This window comes from Tursiops truncatus, chromosome 15 (genome assembly GCF_011762595.2).
Source record: "Tursiops truncatus isolate mTurTru1 chromosome 15, mTurTru1.mat.Y, whole genome shotgun sequence".
NCBI classification, from domain to species: Eukaryota; Metazoa; Chordata; class Mammalia; order Artiodactyla; family Delphinidae; genus Tursiops; species Tursiops truncatus.
The window spans coordinates 54448658-54463825 of NC_047048.1; the positions used below are offsets into that span (position 1 = coordinate 54448658).

General features: G+C 40.5%; 1 protein-coding gene and 1 non-coding gene across 20 annotated transcripts in view; both read right to left on the reverse strand.

Moving 5' to 3' along the window:
* The window catches only part of SHLD1 (shieldin complex subunit 1), a 99059-nt gene that overhangs the window by 73903 nt on the left and 9988 nt on the right, over positions 1-15168 (reverse strand). For 16 of the 19 annotated variants that reach the window (XR_002177607.2, XR_012326226.1, XR_004522032.2 and 13 more), the window contains one exon: positions 14362-14543. Coding sequence is in view for 15 of the 19 variants with exons in the window: in XM_019941456.2 (XP_019797015.1) it covers positions 14362-14543 (182 nt within the window). In the remaining 4 variants the exon portion in view is untranslated. The other 3 variants (XM_019941461.3, XM_073792700.1, XM_019941462.3) reach the window with 3 other exon arrangements.
* LOC117308395 (U6 spliceosomal RNA) lies at positions 3024-3130 on the reverse strand. The gene has a single exon (XR_004522376.1). It is a non-coding gene; the product is annotated as a U6 spliceosomal RNA (small nuclear RNA).

The following is a 15168-nucleotide window of genomic DNA, read 5'->3' on the forward strand; positions in this document are numbered from 1 at the left end:
TGACTTTTCTTTTGGGAGGCAGAGGAAATCTGACAATCTCCTCCTCCAACACTGAACATGCTATGGGGCTAAATTCAGGCTTTGAAACTGAGGAGGACCCTGTGGGGCTCCCGGGCATGGAGACTTTTCTGTCCCCCGTTTCTTGTGAGCAAGACTCTGGCCTCCATAACCTTCCCTGAGTTCCAAAGGGCAGATTTGAACTGTTGCTAATCAAGGGAGGAGCAGCCAAGAAACCACCTGAGGCCAGATTAAAGACCAGAGAAGCTCATCAAGATTAGGAGATCACCTGAGACCCTGCACACACCCTCATCTTGTCAGCAACTCCACCCTTGAACTATTGCTATAAACTCATCAAATCCTCCCAGGTGGGGACACATGGTTTTTCAAGACAGGAGCCCGCTGTGTCCCCCTTTGCTCAGCAAAGCAATAAAGCTATCCTTTTCTACTTCACCCAAAACTCTGTCTCCAAGATTCGATTTGGCACTGGTGTACAGAGAGGCTGAACTTTCAGCATCAGCTTCACCTAATTCAGTGCTGCCTATGACTACCAACCCTTATACTGGAACCTTCCAAAGTTATCCATAAGCATCCTTAAGCTATGTATGTGCATGGGGAGTGGGGAGGGGAATGGAGACACTTTATGTTGTGATCAACTTCAGCCCTAAATAAATGTGGGCCTCTCTCGTAATGAAATAATAACAGCATTTACTCATCCATTCTTTCTTTTTAATTTTTGTTTTGTTGTTGTTGTTTTTATTTTTACTCATCCATTCTTCATACAGTACCTGCTATCCTGGAATTTATGTTCTAGTTGGGGGAGACAAACAAATAAATTAACAATAAAATACATAGGGTGCCCAATGATACTAGTGCTGTGGAAAAGAATAAAGCCAGGGAAGGACATGATGAGGGAGCATCAGCAGGAGAGAGGCAAGGCTGGGCCTCTCTGAAGGGTGAGCGTGCTAGGCAGCAGCCCAGCCTGGTGTGGGAAGGATGGGTGATGGTACAAGGTGAGGTCAGAGAGGCCAGGCCCAGGGCCCCAGGGGCATGGGGCCAGGTTAAGTCCTCTTAAGTTTGGCTTAGGCTCTGAGTCAGATAAGAAGCCACCAAAGACTAATATAATATGATTTACACTTTAAAAGGATCCTCTGGTCTCTGTGTTAAGAAGAAACTGTAGGAGTGAGGAATCAAGATGGCAGAATAGGAGGATGCGGAATTCACCCGTCCTCACAAGTACATCAAGAATACATCTACAGGTATGGCCCTGTTACCTTGGAGAGCTGAAGGGGTCTGGAGGTCCTGTGACGGTGTTCTGGGATGGAGATCTAAACAATATAAACATTAAACGGTACAGCTGCCTCAAATCCCAGGGAATTTCAGAATGACTGACACTTCTGAAGCTGTTACAAATTTTGAAGAGATGTTTGCCAGTAGATTCATAGAAGATGACAGAGTACCAGGAATACCTGAAACGCCCTCCTGAGTTCCCTCCAATTGTTGAGGAATGGAATAGCAGAGCTGGTGGGAACCAAAGAAATAGAGGCAATCAGTTGCAAGATAACAGACAGTTTAGAGCCAGGGATAGCAGACGGGGGTGGCCGAGTGACAATCGATCCATCAATGGCATGGACAAACCTGGGGTAACAATTACTCACAGCACAGACAAGAACCTTACTATCCCCATCAATATGGACACTATGGTCACAACCAATGGCCTCCCTATGGCTACTACTGATAGAAATGTCAGCAGCTTTTAGTAAAACCATTTACTCTGTTAACATGACAAAAGTTTATGTTGTATTTTCTGTTGGTCATAGTTTTACATCTGATTGTAGAGAGTGGATTGATTTTTTGGAACTTGAGAAAGAAAGAAAAAACAAAAGAAAAGAAATGAGAAGGGCCAGCATCCCTGGTGGGGAAATCAAGGTGGGGAGAGCTTCCTGCACTCAGAAAAGCCCATTCATGGCAGGAAAATCAGCTGGGGCAGAAAGGGACCTTTGGGGGACTGGAGCTGAACACAGCAACCGGTCTGTGGAAGGCAGGACAAAGTAAGAACTGCGTACATGGTCCGTGCCACAGCCCTGCGCACCCCAGCCTGAGTCACGTGTCTCCTGGTGTGGAGGGGGCTGGGTGCTGGAAACTGGGGTTTGGAGAGTAGACCTGGGGAGGACAGCGATTGGCTGTGAAGAGACAGCCTGAAGGGACAGGAGTAAGGAGCTCCACAACAGGGAAGGTTTTTGGAAGAAACCCAGGCTGCTATAGAAGCAAGGTATCATTGTTGAGTGGCACACAAGGAGAGGAGCCGCCATTGCAACCCCCTTCCCCACCGCTGGCCCCTGCCTCCACGGACACTGGGAGGGACTCCCACCAGAGCGAGCATGTCCCAGTCTGTTGCAACTTCCTGCCAGTCTCTGTCACCGCAGACACTTTACACGACCCAGTTGTGGCTGCCTTATCCCTCCACAGCCTGAGTGAGTAAGTTCCCCAGTCAGCGTGGGTGCCTCAATCACTGCTGCTTTCACCACCTCTCGCCTGGGTGGGGAAAAGACACCTAACGGTAGCCCACATGAAGAGGTGGGACCAAAACCAAAGCTGAGCCCCAGGAGCTGTGCTACTAAGGAAGAGGAACGGAATTCTCTCTGTGCAGTTGCACGAGCTGTGGATTAAATCCCTGTGATCTGCTTAGTAAACCCTGCATCTGAGGAATATCTGAATGGACATGTGCTCCCACAACTGAGACCAGTCTAGCTTTAGCAGCTGAGGGCAAGTACATGTGGGAGATGGGCCAGGTCAGAGTCTGAGCTGCTCCCACAGGGCCCACAGCAGGTCCAGAGACCTACCTAGAGGTATTGGAGGGCCTCCTGGGGAGGGAGGGGTTGGCTGTGGCTCACTGTGGGGTCAAGGACACTGAGAATGGAGGCCTCAGGAAAATATTATTATTACTATTGTTTTCCTATTTTTAAATTAATTTTTATGGGGTATAGTTGCTCCACAATGTTGTCTTAATTTCTACTGTACAGAAAAAAAGTATGGAACGCTTCATGAATTTGCATGTCATCCTTGCACAGGGGCCACGCTAATATTCTCTGTATCATTCCAATTTTAGTATATGTGCTACTGAAGCAAGCACTCTTTTTTGGTTTGTTTGTTTCACTTTGTTCTGTTGTTGTTTTCTGTTTTAATTTTATTTAATTTTTAAATATATTTTTTACTTTTCTATTTTTACTTTATTGTGGTTTTGTGGGTTTTTTTTCTTGTTTTTCCTTTTGTTCTTTTTTTAAATCGTCTTTGTGTGTTTGTTTTATGTTATCTTTGCTTTTTTTTTTTTTTTTTTTTTGTGGTACGTGGGCCTCTCACCATTGTGGCCTCTCCTGTTGTGGAGCACAGGCTCCAGACGCGCAGACTCAGTGGTCATGGCTCACGGGCCCAGCCGCTCTGCGGCATGTGGGATCTTCCCAGACCAGGGCACGAACCTGTGTCCCCTGCATCGGCAGGCGGACTCTCAACCACTGCACCACCAGGGAAGCCCCACCTTTGTTTTTAGTTTGCTTTCTGTTTTTGTTTTGTTTTGTTGTTTTTGTTAGTTTTTTATTGTTTGTTTTGGGGTTCTTTTGTTTGTTCAGTTGTTCTCTTGGGTTTTTTTGTTTGTTTGTATTTTCTTTTTTCTGTTTGTCTGTTTGGTTTTGCTTTTATCACTTGTCTTGGATTTTGCTTGTCTGCTTGTTTTCTTTTCTTCTTTTTCTTGGCTGTGCAGCTTGTGGGGTCTTACTTCCCCAGCCAGGGGTTGGGATAAGAGTGCCAAGCCCAGGATACCAGACCACCAGAAAACTCCTGGACCCAGAGAATATTAGTCAGCATAAGCTCTCCCAGAGGTCTCCATCTTGACACTAAGACCTGGCTTCACCAAACTGCCTGCAGATTCCAGTGCTGGATGCCTCACACCAAACAACCAGCAAGACAGGAACACAGCCCCACCCATTAGCAGACAGGCTGCCTAAAAGTCGTACTAAGCTCACAGACACCCCAAAACACACTACCTGACACAGCCCAGCCCATCAGAGGCAAAAGACTCAGTTCCAATCAACAGAGTGCCGGCACCAGTCCGTCCCTCCTACCAGGAAGCTGACACAAGTGCCTGGACCAACCTCACCCACCAGGGGGCAGACACTAGAAGCAAGAGGAACTACGACCCTGAAGCCTGTGGAAAGGAGACCATAAACACAGTAAGTTACACAAAATGAGACAACAGAGAAATATGTTGTAGATGAAGAAGCAAGGTAAAAATCCACAAGACCAAATGAATGAAGAGGAAATACGCAGTCTACCTGAAAAAGAATTCGGAGTAATGATAATAAAGATGATACAAAATCTTGGAAATAGAATGGAGGCACAGATTGAGAAGATAAAAGAAATGTTTAACCAGGACCTAGAAGAACTTTCAAAGAACAAACAGTGATAAACAATACAATAACTGAAATGAAAAATACACAGAAGATAGAATAAGTGAGCTGGAAGATAAAATGGTGGAAATAACTGCTGAGGAGCAAAATAAAAAAAAAAGAATGAAAAGAAATTAGGACAGTCTCAGAGACCTCTGGGACAACATTAAATGCACCAACATTCGAATTATAGAGGTCCCAGAAGACAAAGAGAAAGAGAAAGGGTCTGAGAAAATATTTAAAGAGATTATAGTCAAAAACTTCCCTAACATGAGAAAGGAAATAGCCACCCAATTCCAGGTAGCACAGAGAGTCCCATACAGGATAAAGCCAAGGAGAAACATGCTGCGACACATACTAAATACACAAAAAATATTACATACAAAGAAAAAGTATTAAAAGCAGCAAGGGAAAAGCAACAAATAACATACAAGGGAATCCTCAGAAGGTTAACAGATGACCTTTCAGCAGAAACACTGCAGGCCAGAAGGGAGTGGCAAGATATATTTAAACTGATGAAAGGGAGAAACCTACAACCAATATTACTCTACCCATTAAGTATCTCATTCAGATTTGACAGAGAAATCAAAAGCTTTACAGACAAGCAAAAGATAAAAGAATAAAGCACCATCAAACCAGCTTTACAACAAAAGCTAAAGGAACTTCTCTAGGCAGGAAACACAAGAGAAGGAAAACACCTACAAAAACAAACCCAAAACAATTAGGAATATGATAATAGGAAAATACATATCAATAATTACCTTAAATGTAAATGGATTAAATGCTCCAAGCAAAAGACACAGACTAGCTGAATGGATAAAAAACAAGGCCCATATATATGCTGTCTACAAGAGACCCACTTCAAACCTAGGGACACACACAGACTGAAAGTGAGGGGATGGAAAAAGATATTCCATGCAAATGGAAATCAAAAGAAACCTGGAGTAGCAATATTCATATCAGACAAAATAGACTTTAAAATAAAGAATGTTAGAAGAGACAAGGAAGGACACTACATAATGATCAAGGGATCAATCCAAGAAGATATAACAATTGTAAATATTTATGCACCCAACAGAGGAGCACCTCAATACATAAGGTAAATACTAACAGTCATAAAAGGGGAAATTGACAGTAACACAATAATAGTGGGGGACTTTAACATTCCACTTATACCAATGGACAGATCATCCAGACAGAAAATTAGTAAGGAAACACAAGCCTTAAATAACACATTAGACCAGATAGACTTCACTGATATTTATAGGACATTCCAACTAAAAGCAGCAGAATACATTCTGTTCTCAAGTGCACATGGAACATTCTCCAGGGTAGATCACATCTTGGGTCACAAATCAAGCCTTCGTAAATTTAAGAAAACTGAAATCGTATCAAGCGTCTTTTCCGACCACAACACTATGAGATTAGAAATCTATTACAGGAAAAAAAACTGTAAAAAACATAAACACATGGAAGCTAAACAATACATTACTAAATAACCAAGAGATCACTGAAGAAATCAAAGAGAAAATCAAAAAATACGTAGAGACAAATGATAACAAAAACACGATGTTCCAAAACCTATGGGATGCAGCAAAAGAAGTTCTAAGAGGGAAGTTTATAGCAATTCAATCTCACCCCAAGAAATAAGAAAAATCTCAAATAAACAATCTAACCCTACACCTAAGGCAACTAAAGAAGAACAAAGAAAACCCGAAGTCAGTAGAAGGAAAGAAATCATAAGGATCAGAGCAGAAACAGAAACAAAGAAAACAATAGCAAAGATCAATAAAACAAAAAGCTGGTTCTTTGAGAAGATAAACAAAATTGATAAACCTTTAGCCAGACTCATCAAGAAAAAAGGGAGAGGACTCAAATCAATAAAATTAGAAATGAAAAAGGAGAAGTTACAACTGACACCGCAAAAATACAAAGCATCATAAGAGACTACTACAAGCAGGTATATGCCAAAAAAATGGACAACCTGGAAGAAATGGACAAATTGTTGGAAAGGTACAACCTTCCAAGACTGAACCAGGAAGAAATACAAAATATGAACAGACCAATGACAAGTAATGAAATTGAAACTGTGATTAAAAATCTTCCTGCAAACAGGACTTCCCTGATGGTACAGTGGTTAAGAATCGGTGCTCCCAATGAAGGGGGCCTGGGTTCAATCCCTGGTCAGGGAACTAGGTCCCAGATGCATGCCGCAACTAAGAGTTTGCATCCCTCAACTAAAAAAGATCCAGCATGCTGCAACTAAGGAACCAACGTGCCATAACTAAGGAGCCCACATGCCACAACTAAGGAGCCAGCAAGCCACAACTAAGACCCAAGCAACCAATAAATAAATAAAATAAAATAAATATTAAAAACAAATCTTCCAGCAACCAGAAGTCCAGGACCAGATGGCTTCACAGGTGAATTCCATCAAACATTTAAAGGAGAGCTAACACCTATCCTTCTCAAACTCTTCCAAAAACCTGCAGAGGGAGGAATTCTCCTAAGCTCATTCTATGACGCCACTATCACCCTGATATCAAAACCAGACAAAGAACTCACAAAAAAAGAAAATTAGAGGCCAATATCACTGATGAACATAGATGCAAAAATACTCAACAAAATACTAGCAAACAGAATCCAACAACACATTAAAAGGATCATACACCATGATCAAGTGGGGTTTACCCCAGGAATGCAAGGATTCTTCAATATATGCAAATCAATCAATGTGATATGCCATATTAACAAACTGAAGGATAAAAGCCATATGATCATCCCAATAGATGCAAAAAAAGCTTTTGATAAAATTCAGTACACATTTATGATTAAAAACTCTCCAGAAAGTGGGCATAGAGGGAAACTACCTCAACATAATAAAGACCATATATGACAAACCCACAGCAAACATCATTCTCAATGGTGAAAAACTGAAAGCATCTCCTCTAAGATCAGGAACAAGACAAGGATGTCCACTCTTGCTACTTTTATTCAACATAGTTTTGGAATTCCTAGCCATGACAATCAGAGAAGAAAACTAAATAAAAGGAATCCAAATTGGAAAAGAAGAAGTAAAACTGTCACTGTTTGCACATGACATGATACTATACATAGAGAATCATAAAGATTCTACCATAAAACTACTAGAGCTAATCAGTGAATTTGGTAAAGTTGCAGGATACAAAATTAATGCACAGAAATCTCTTGAATTCCTATACACTAACAATGAATGATCAGAAAGAGAAGGAAAAAATCCCATTCACCATTGCAACAAAAAGAATAAAATACCTAGGAATAAACCTATCTAAGGAGGTAAAAGACCTGTACTCAGAAAACTGTAAGACACTGATGAAAGCAATCAAAGATGACACAAACAGATGGAGATATACCATGTTCTTGGATTGGAAGAATCAACATTGTGAAAATGACTATACTACCCAAAGCAATCTAGATTCAATTCAATCCCTATCAAATTACCAATGGCATTTTTTACAGAACTAAAACAAAAAATCTTAAAATCTGTATGGTGACACAAAAGACCCTGAAGAGCCAAAGCAATCTTGAGGGAAAAAAAATGGAGCTGGAGGAATCGGACTCCCTGACTTCAGACTATACTACAAAGTAACAGTAATCAAGACAATATGGTACTGGCACAAAAACAGAAATATAGGTCAATGGAACAGGATAGAAAGCCCAGAGATAAACCCACACACCTATGGTCAACTAATCTATGACAAAGGAGGTGAGGATATACAATGGAGAAAAGACAGTCTCTTCAATAAGTGGTTCTGGGAAAACTGGACAGCTACATATAAAAGAATAAAATTAGAACACTCCCTAATACCACACACAAAAATAAACTCAAAATGGATTAGAGACCTAAATGTAAGACCAGACACTATAAAACTCTTAGAGGAAAACATAGGGAGAACACTCTTTGACATAAATCACAGCAAGATCTTTTTCAATCCACCTCCTAGAGTAATGGAAATAAAAACAAAAATAAACAAATGGGACCTAATGAAACTTAAAAGCTTTTGCACAGCAAAGTAAACCACAAATAAGACGAAAAGAAAACCCTCAGAATGGGAGAAATTATTTGCAAACTAAGCAACTGACAAGGGATTAATCTGCAAAATATACAAACAGCTCATGCAGCTCAATATCAAAAAAACAAACAACCCAATCAAAAAATGGGCAGAAGACCTAAATAGACATTTCTCCAAAGAAGACATACAGATGGCCAACAAACACATGAAAAGATGCTTAACATCACTCACTAATTATTAGAGAAATGGAAATCAATACTACAGTAAAGTATCACCTCACACCAGTCAGAATGGCCACCATCAAAAAATCTACAAACAATAAATGCTGGAGAGGATGTGGAGAAAAGGGAATCCTCCTACACTGATGGTGGGAATGTAAATTGGTACAGCCACTATGGAGAACAGTATGGAGGTTCCTCAAAAAACTAAAAATAGAACTACCATATGACCCAGCAATCCCACTCCTGGGCATATATCTGGAGAAAACTATAATTCAAAAAGATACACATGCACCCCAATGTTCATTGCAGCACTATTTACAATAGCCAGAACTTGGAAGCAACCTAAATGTCCATCAATAGAAGCATGGATAAAGAAGATGTGGTACATATATATAATGCAATATTACTCAGTCGTAAAAAGGAACGAAATTGTGCAATCTGCAGAAACGTGGATGGACCTAGAGACTGTTATACAGAGTGAAGTTAGTCAGAAAGAGAAAAACAAGTATTGTATAATATTGCTTATATGTGGAATCTAGAAAAAATTATACAGATGAACTTATTTGCAAAGCAGAAATAGAGACAGAGACAGAGAGAATGGATGTATGGTTATCAAGGATGAAAGAGGGGAGTGGAATGAATTGGGAGATTAGGATTGACATATATACACTATTATGTATAAAATAGATACCTAATAAGAACCGAGTGTATAGCACAGGTAACTCTACTCAATGCTCTGTGGTGACCTAAAGAGGGGATATATGTATACGTATAGCTGATTCACTTTGCTGTACAGCAGAAACTAACACAACATTGTAAAGCAACTATACTCCAATAAAAATTAATTTAAAAAAAGGAAGAAATGCAATTTTTTTGAATATTCATATTTAGTTGACTGGGTGTACCTAGTTAACCATTATTATTCAATTATTTAATTATTTGTTTGTTTATTTATTTATTTATTTTGGCTGTGTTGGGTCTTTGTTGCCGCACACAGGCTTTCTCTAGTTGCGGTGAGTGAGGGCTGCTCTTCATTGTGGTGCGCAGTCTTCTCATTGCAGTGGCTTCTCTTATTGCAGAGCATGGGCTCTAGGTGCATGGGCTTCAGTCGTTGCAGCACGCAGGCCCTAGAGAGTGTGGGCTTCAGTAATTGCAGCGCATGGGCTCAGTAGTTGTGGCTTGCAGGCTCTAGAGTGCAGGCTCAGTAGTTGTGGCTCACGGGCTTAGCTGCTCCGTGGCATGTCGGATCTTCCTGGACCAGGGATCGAACCTGTGTCCCCTGCATTGGCAGGCAGATTCTTAACCACTGTGCCACCATGGAAGTCTCTGTTCAATGTTTAATTTAGTGACAACTTACTGTAATTATAGATGTCACTATACACAAAGCTTATTTTTATTATGAATTATTTCTTTAGTTTTGGTTAACAGAACTGGAATTCCTGCATGAAAAGTAAAATATTTCTAAGCCCATGTATATGTATTTCCATATAGTTTCTATATGAATATGTGAAAGCACAACTTATGAGTGAAGTTTCTCTGCTTTTATATATTCCATTAAAGACAATAATAGAAATAAATAAAAATTTTAAAAAAAAGAAGAAACTATAGGAGGATAAAGAGCAGATGTGAGAAAAGCTAGTTATGAGATTAACAATAATCCAGAAGACAGATGCTACTGGCAGGGACCAGGGTGGTGGCAGTGGAGACAAAGGAGAGCTGACAGGATTTGCTGATAGACTGGATATGAGATTAAAGAGAAAGAAAGAAGTTGAGGATGACTCCCAGGTTTCTGCCTAAGTGAACAGAAGGATGGAAGTACTTTTTTGAGATGAGAAAGCCTCAAAGAACAGGTGTGTCTATGTATATATGAGACGGTAGAGGAATCAGGAATTTGGTTATGTCAAATTTAGGAAGTCTAATAGAAATCTAAGTGATGATGTGAAATACATAGATAGTATAAATGTCAAGCCAGAGGTCCAAACTAGAGAGGGAAATCTGGGACTGAGCGGGGTACTGAGAGCATTTAAGGCCCCGAGACTGGATAAGATCACTCAGGGAAGGGTGTGATGACAGACAGGAGAGCTGAGGACTCAGCCCTGGGCTCTCCAACACTAAGGGGCTGGAGAGGAAGGAATCAGGCAAAGAAGACTGAGAACGAACAAGACAGAAAAGTAAGAAAAAAAAATTAAGATGCTGCTTCCCAGAAAGCCCACTGAAGAAAGAATTCAAGAAGGAAAAAAGTCAATGCTGCTGACAGATCAAGAAGGAGAACGCTTGAGAAGTGACTACTGGATTTAACAATGTGGAGGTCATGACCTTGACAAGAGCTATTTCCATGGAGTGATGGAGATAGAAGCCAGGTTGGAGGGTTTTAGGAGGAACTGGGAGGAGACGAACTGGGGACAACAGGTGTAGATGACTCTTCTGAGGGTTTTCTGTAGAAGAGAACAGAGGAATGAGTCTGTAACTAGATGGGGATTTGGGGTCTAGGGTGGGCATTTTGTTAAGATGGGAGCTATTAAAGCATGTTTGTATGATCATGAGAATGACCAGTAGAGGTGGGATCAACGATGCAGGAGATTACTAGAAGTGACAACCTTGAGTAGGTGAAAGCAGACTGGAAGAGAAGGACAGGCAGGGATGGGTTTCCCACAGAAACAGGAGGGAAGGAAGCTGATGGATGTGAAGTGTGAGTGTGTGCTCATTCTCTTTTGAGTGCTTCTGTTTTCTTGATTAAATAGGAAACTAAGATTATCAGCTGAGAAAGAGGTTGAAGGAGGTAATGGGGGTTTGCAAAGAGAGAAGAAGATACTACAAAGTCATCCAAGAGGGCAGGAGAATGAACATGCTAGGAAAATAGTGTGTGATGGATGGGCAGCAAAGAGGCTCAACTTGAGGTAGGAGGTTATGAATTTAATGGATCTTGTCATGAGGATGCGGAGAAAAGGGAACCCTCATACACTGTTGATGGGAATGTAAATTGGTGCAGCCACTGTGGAAAACAGTATGGAGTTTTCTCAGAAAACTAAAAGGAGAACTACCACATGACTCAGAAATTCCACTCTTGGGTACCTATCTGAAAAAAACAAAATCACTAATTAAAAAAGATACATGCACCCCAATATTCATAGCAGCATTACTTACAATTACTAAGATATGGAAACAACCTAAGTGTCCATCAACAGATGAATGGATAAAGAAGATGTGGTATACACACACACACACACACACACACACACACACACACGCACAATGGAATACTGTTCAGCCATAAACAAGAATGAAATTTTGCCATTTGCAACAACAGGGATGGACTTGGAAGGTATTATGCTAAGTTAAAGAAGTCAGACCACCTACATGTAGAATCTAAAAAATAAACTAGGGACTTCCCTAGTGGTCCAGTGGTTAAGAATCCGCCTTCCAATGCAGGGGACGCAGGTTCGATCCCTGGACAGAGAACTAAGATGCCACAGAGCAACTAAGCCTGCACGCCACAACTACTGAGTTTGCACGCCTTAACTAGAGAGCCCACGTACCACAAACTACAGAGCCCATGCGCTCTGGAGCCTGTGCGCCACAACTAGAGAGAAGCTCATACACCACAACTAGAGAGAAACCCACAGGCCGCAACTAGAGAGAAGCCCAAGCACCGCAATGAAGAGCCCAAGCACTTCAACGAAAGATCCCACGTCTCAACGAACATCCCGTGTGCTGCAACTAAGACCCAACGCAGCCAAAAATTTTTTTAAATAAATAAATAAAATAAAATAAATTAAAATAAATAAATAAAACAAACTAGTGAGTATAACAAAAAAGAAACAGACTCAGAGGTATAGAGAACAAACTAGTGGTTACCAGTGGGGAGAAAGAAGGGAGGAGGGGCAAGATGGCGTAGGGGATTAAGAGGTACAAACTATTATGTACAAAATAAATAAGCTACAAGGATATATTATACAACACAGGGAATATAGCCAATATTCTATAATAACTATAAATGGAGTATAACCTTTAAAAATTGTGAATCACTATGTTGTACACGTGTAACATATAATATTGCACATAAATTATAGCTCAATTAAAAAAAAAATGGAGCCTGGTCAGCGTGGTGGTATGCTGAGGTGCCCAGGCACTGAACTCATGAAGAGCTGGATTTCCAAAGCCCACCACATGCCAGGCATTACACCTCATACACTTTGACCCTCATTATGGCTGCCCCGTGACAAGGTAGGCATTACTATCTCCATTTTACAAATGAAGGAACCAAGACATGGAGGCCAAATGACTTGTCCAAGGCAAAACCACAGAAAAAAGTAGAACCAGAATTCAAACTAGACAGTCAAATGCAGCACCACCACTCCCCATGCCGTGCAAAATGGTTGTCTCAGGATATGAGTGCTCCTTCCCATGTTTAGACCTTTATAAGGGCTTCCAAAAGAATCTTTTTTCATGAAATGTCTAGATTTTAAACAAATACTCCAATATAAATATTTCAATGGTCAACTCAATTCAAATTAATAACAGTTGCTTTCTTTGGGATGGAAAGTAATGTAGAGGCAGCAGGATGGGAAGGGGAAGAGGAAAGGTTAAATGAACTAAGATTCTGAGCCTAGAAAGAAAAAGGATAAGAAATGATCTAATTCTTGCTCTGGAACTAAATTAAACAGGAATCTGACTGATCCTGATTACTATGTCCTGAAAATCAGAAAAGAATCATCAGGAAGTTTAAAAGTATTTTTTTTTTCATAGAATTCTTGAAGATAATGACAGGTACACACCCTACTTACTGCCAATGTTAAATTCATCTTCATTAAGGCCCACATTTTCTTAGTACCTGTGTGCTCTTTAAAAATATATATTTGGGTTTCTTAATATTAACAACAACAACAACAATAATAATAGCACCAGAATACTGTAATAGCTATTGCCTGAGCACCAATGTATGGCAAACACTATGATGTGTCCCTGCACTGTTCCCTGAGTTAAACCTACTCCATGAAGCAAGCATTTTGATCCCCATTTTGTAGCTGATTCTGGAACTCAGAGGGGTTAAGAAATATGACCTGAGTCACACAACCAGTACGTGGCAAAGCTTTGAATATGTGGACCTACAGGCCTGGATTAGGCAATAAACAGGGAGGAGATGGGCTTTACAACCAGAGATGGTCACTAACTATGTCAAAGAATTATCATTAAACTTAAAAAACAGACTTTTCGGCAATTCGGTCAGGGAAACTTACAGAAAAGTTGTTACCTAAATCCAGAGTATACTTCATAAGAGGAACACTAAAGTCCCTATGACACACAACAGGCCCACATGGCTATTTTCTGAAGTTTTAAAAGAACAAAACAAAAAACCAATTCTACCCTCTCCCAGTGAACCAAGTGCTCCCTGCCTCTAAATGGATTTGGATGGAGATCAGAAAGGGACTCAGACAAAAAGGCCTCCAGGAAACAGCTCCTTGTCCTGGTTCCACCAGGGAGGCTGTCCTTTGAAGTCTCTCCCAACAGTTTTGCTTAGATAAGATGTTTTTCTCCCCGAGACAATGAGATCTGCCTTTGGAAGACAGAGAAACAAACTATCACATATAGGTATATGTCAGGATTTTTTTGTTTGTTCAATGTTAGTTTGTTTTAAACTGTGCTTCTTACCTGGATCCGTATCAGAAGAGCAAGGAATAGAAAAGGCTTCCTCAGAACTAAAAGCCTCACTGTTGGCCTCCTGGCTGGGTCTCTGCAACACGTAATCCCTTATGTCATAAGCTGATGGCAGGTCCAAAGCATTGCTCTCCTCTGATTGGCTTCCTGGAGTGGCTTCCTGATTTGCCATAGTCCTGCCATGGAAAAAATAAAACAATTCAATACAGAAGGTATTGCATAAGAGGAGCCTCCATTACAGCCATGGCTTAAAGCACCTTAAAGGCCAAAAAACAGTAGAACCAAAATAATTTACTTTCCTGTTACTAACAGTCTTCCTTGTCTTTGCTTTACTTTCCTGTTATTAATGGTCTTCCTTGTCTTTGCTTTAGACCCAGCATTTGTTTACCATGTTTCTTCATCATGAGAAACAAATAACTCTCAGCACAGAAAGAAACCATGAATCATTTCAGCTGGAAAGTGAACTGCATGTCTGATAAGGATGAAATACTGTTTAGCACTATAATCCAAGGACTACACAAATATTTAATGAGATGGGAAACTGTCCATGATATATTAAATGGAAAAAGATTTAAAAACTATAGGTAGGGTTTGATCCATATTTTATAAAATATCGTGTGTGGGATGTGTGTGTATGAAACATACAGACCTATAGCTAGAAAAAAAAAGTCTAGAAGGGTATATCCCAAATTAATTCCAGTGATAATTAACTCAGTGGTTTAATTTCTGGGTAGTGAAATTACAGGTGATTTGCATCTTCTTCTGTGGCCTTCAGACAACTGTTAACATGCCAGGCCCCAG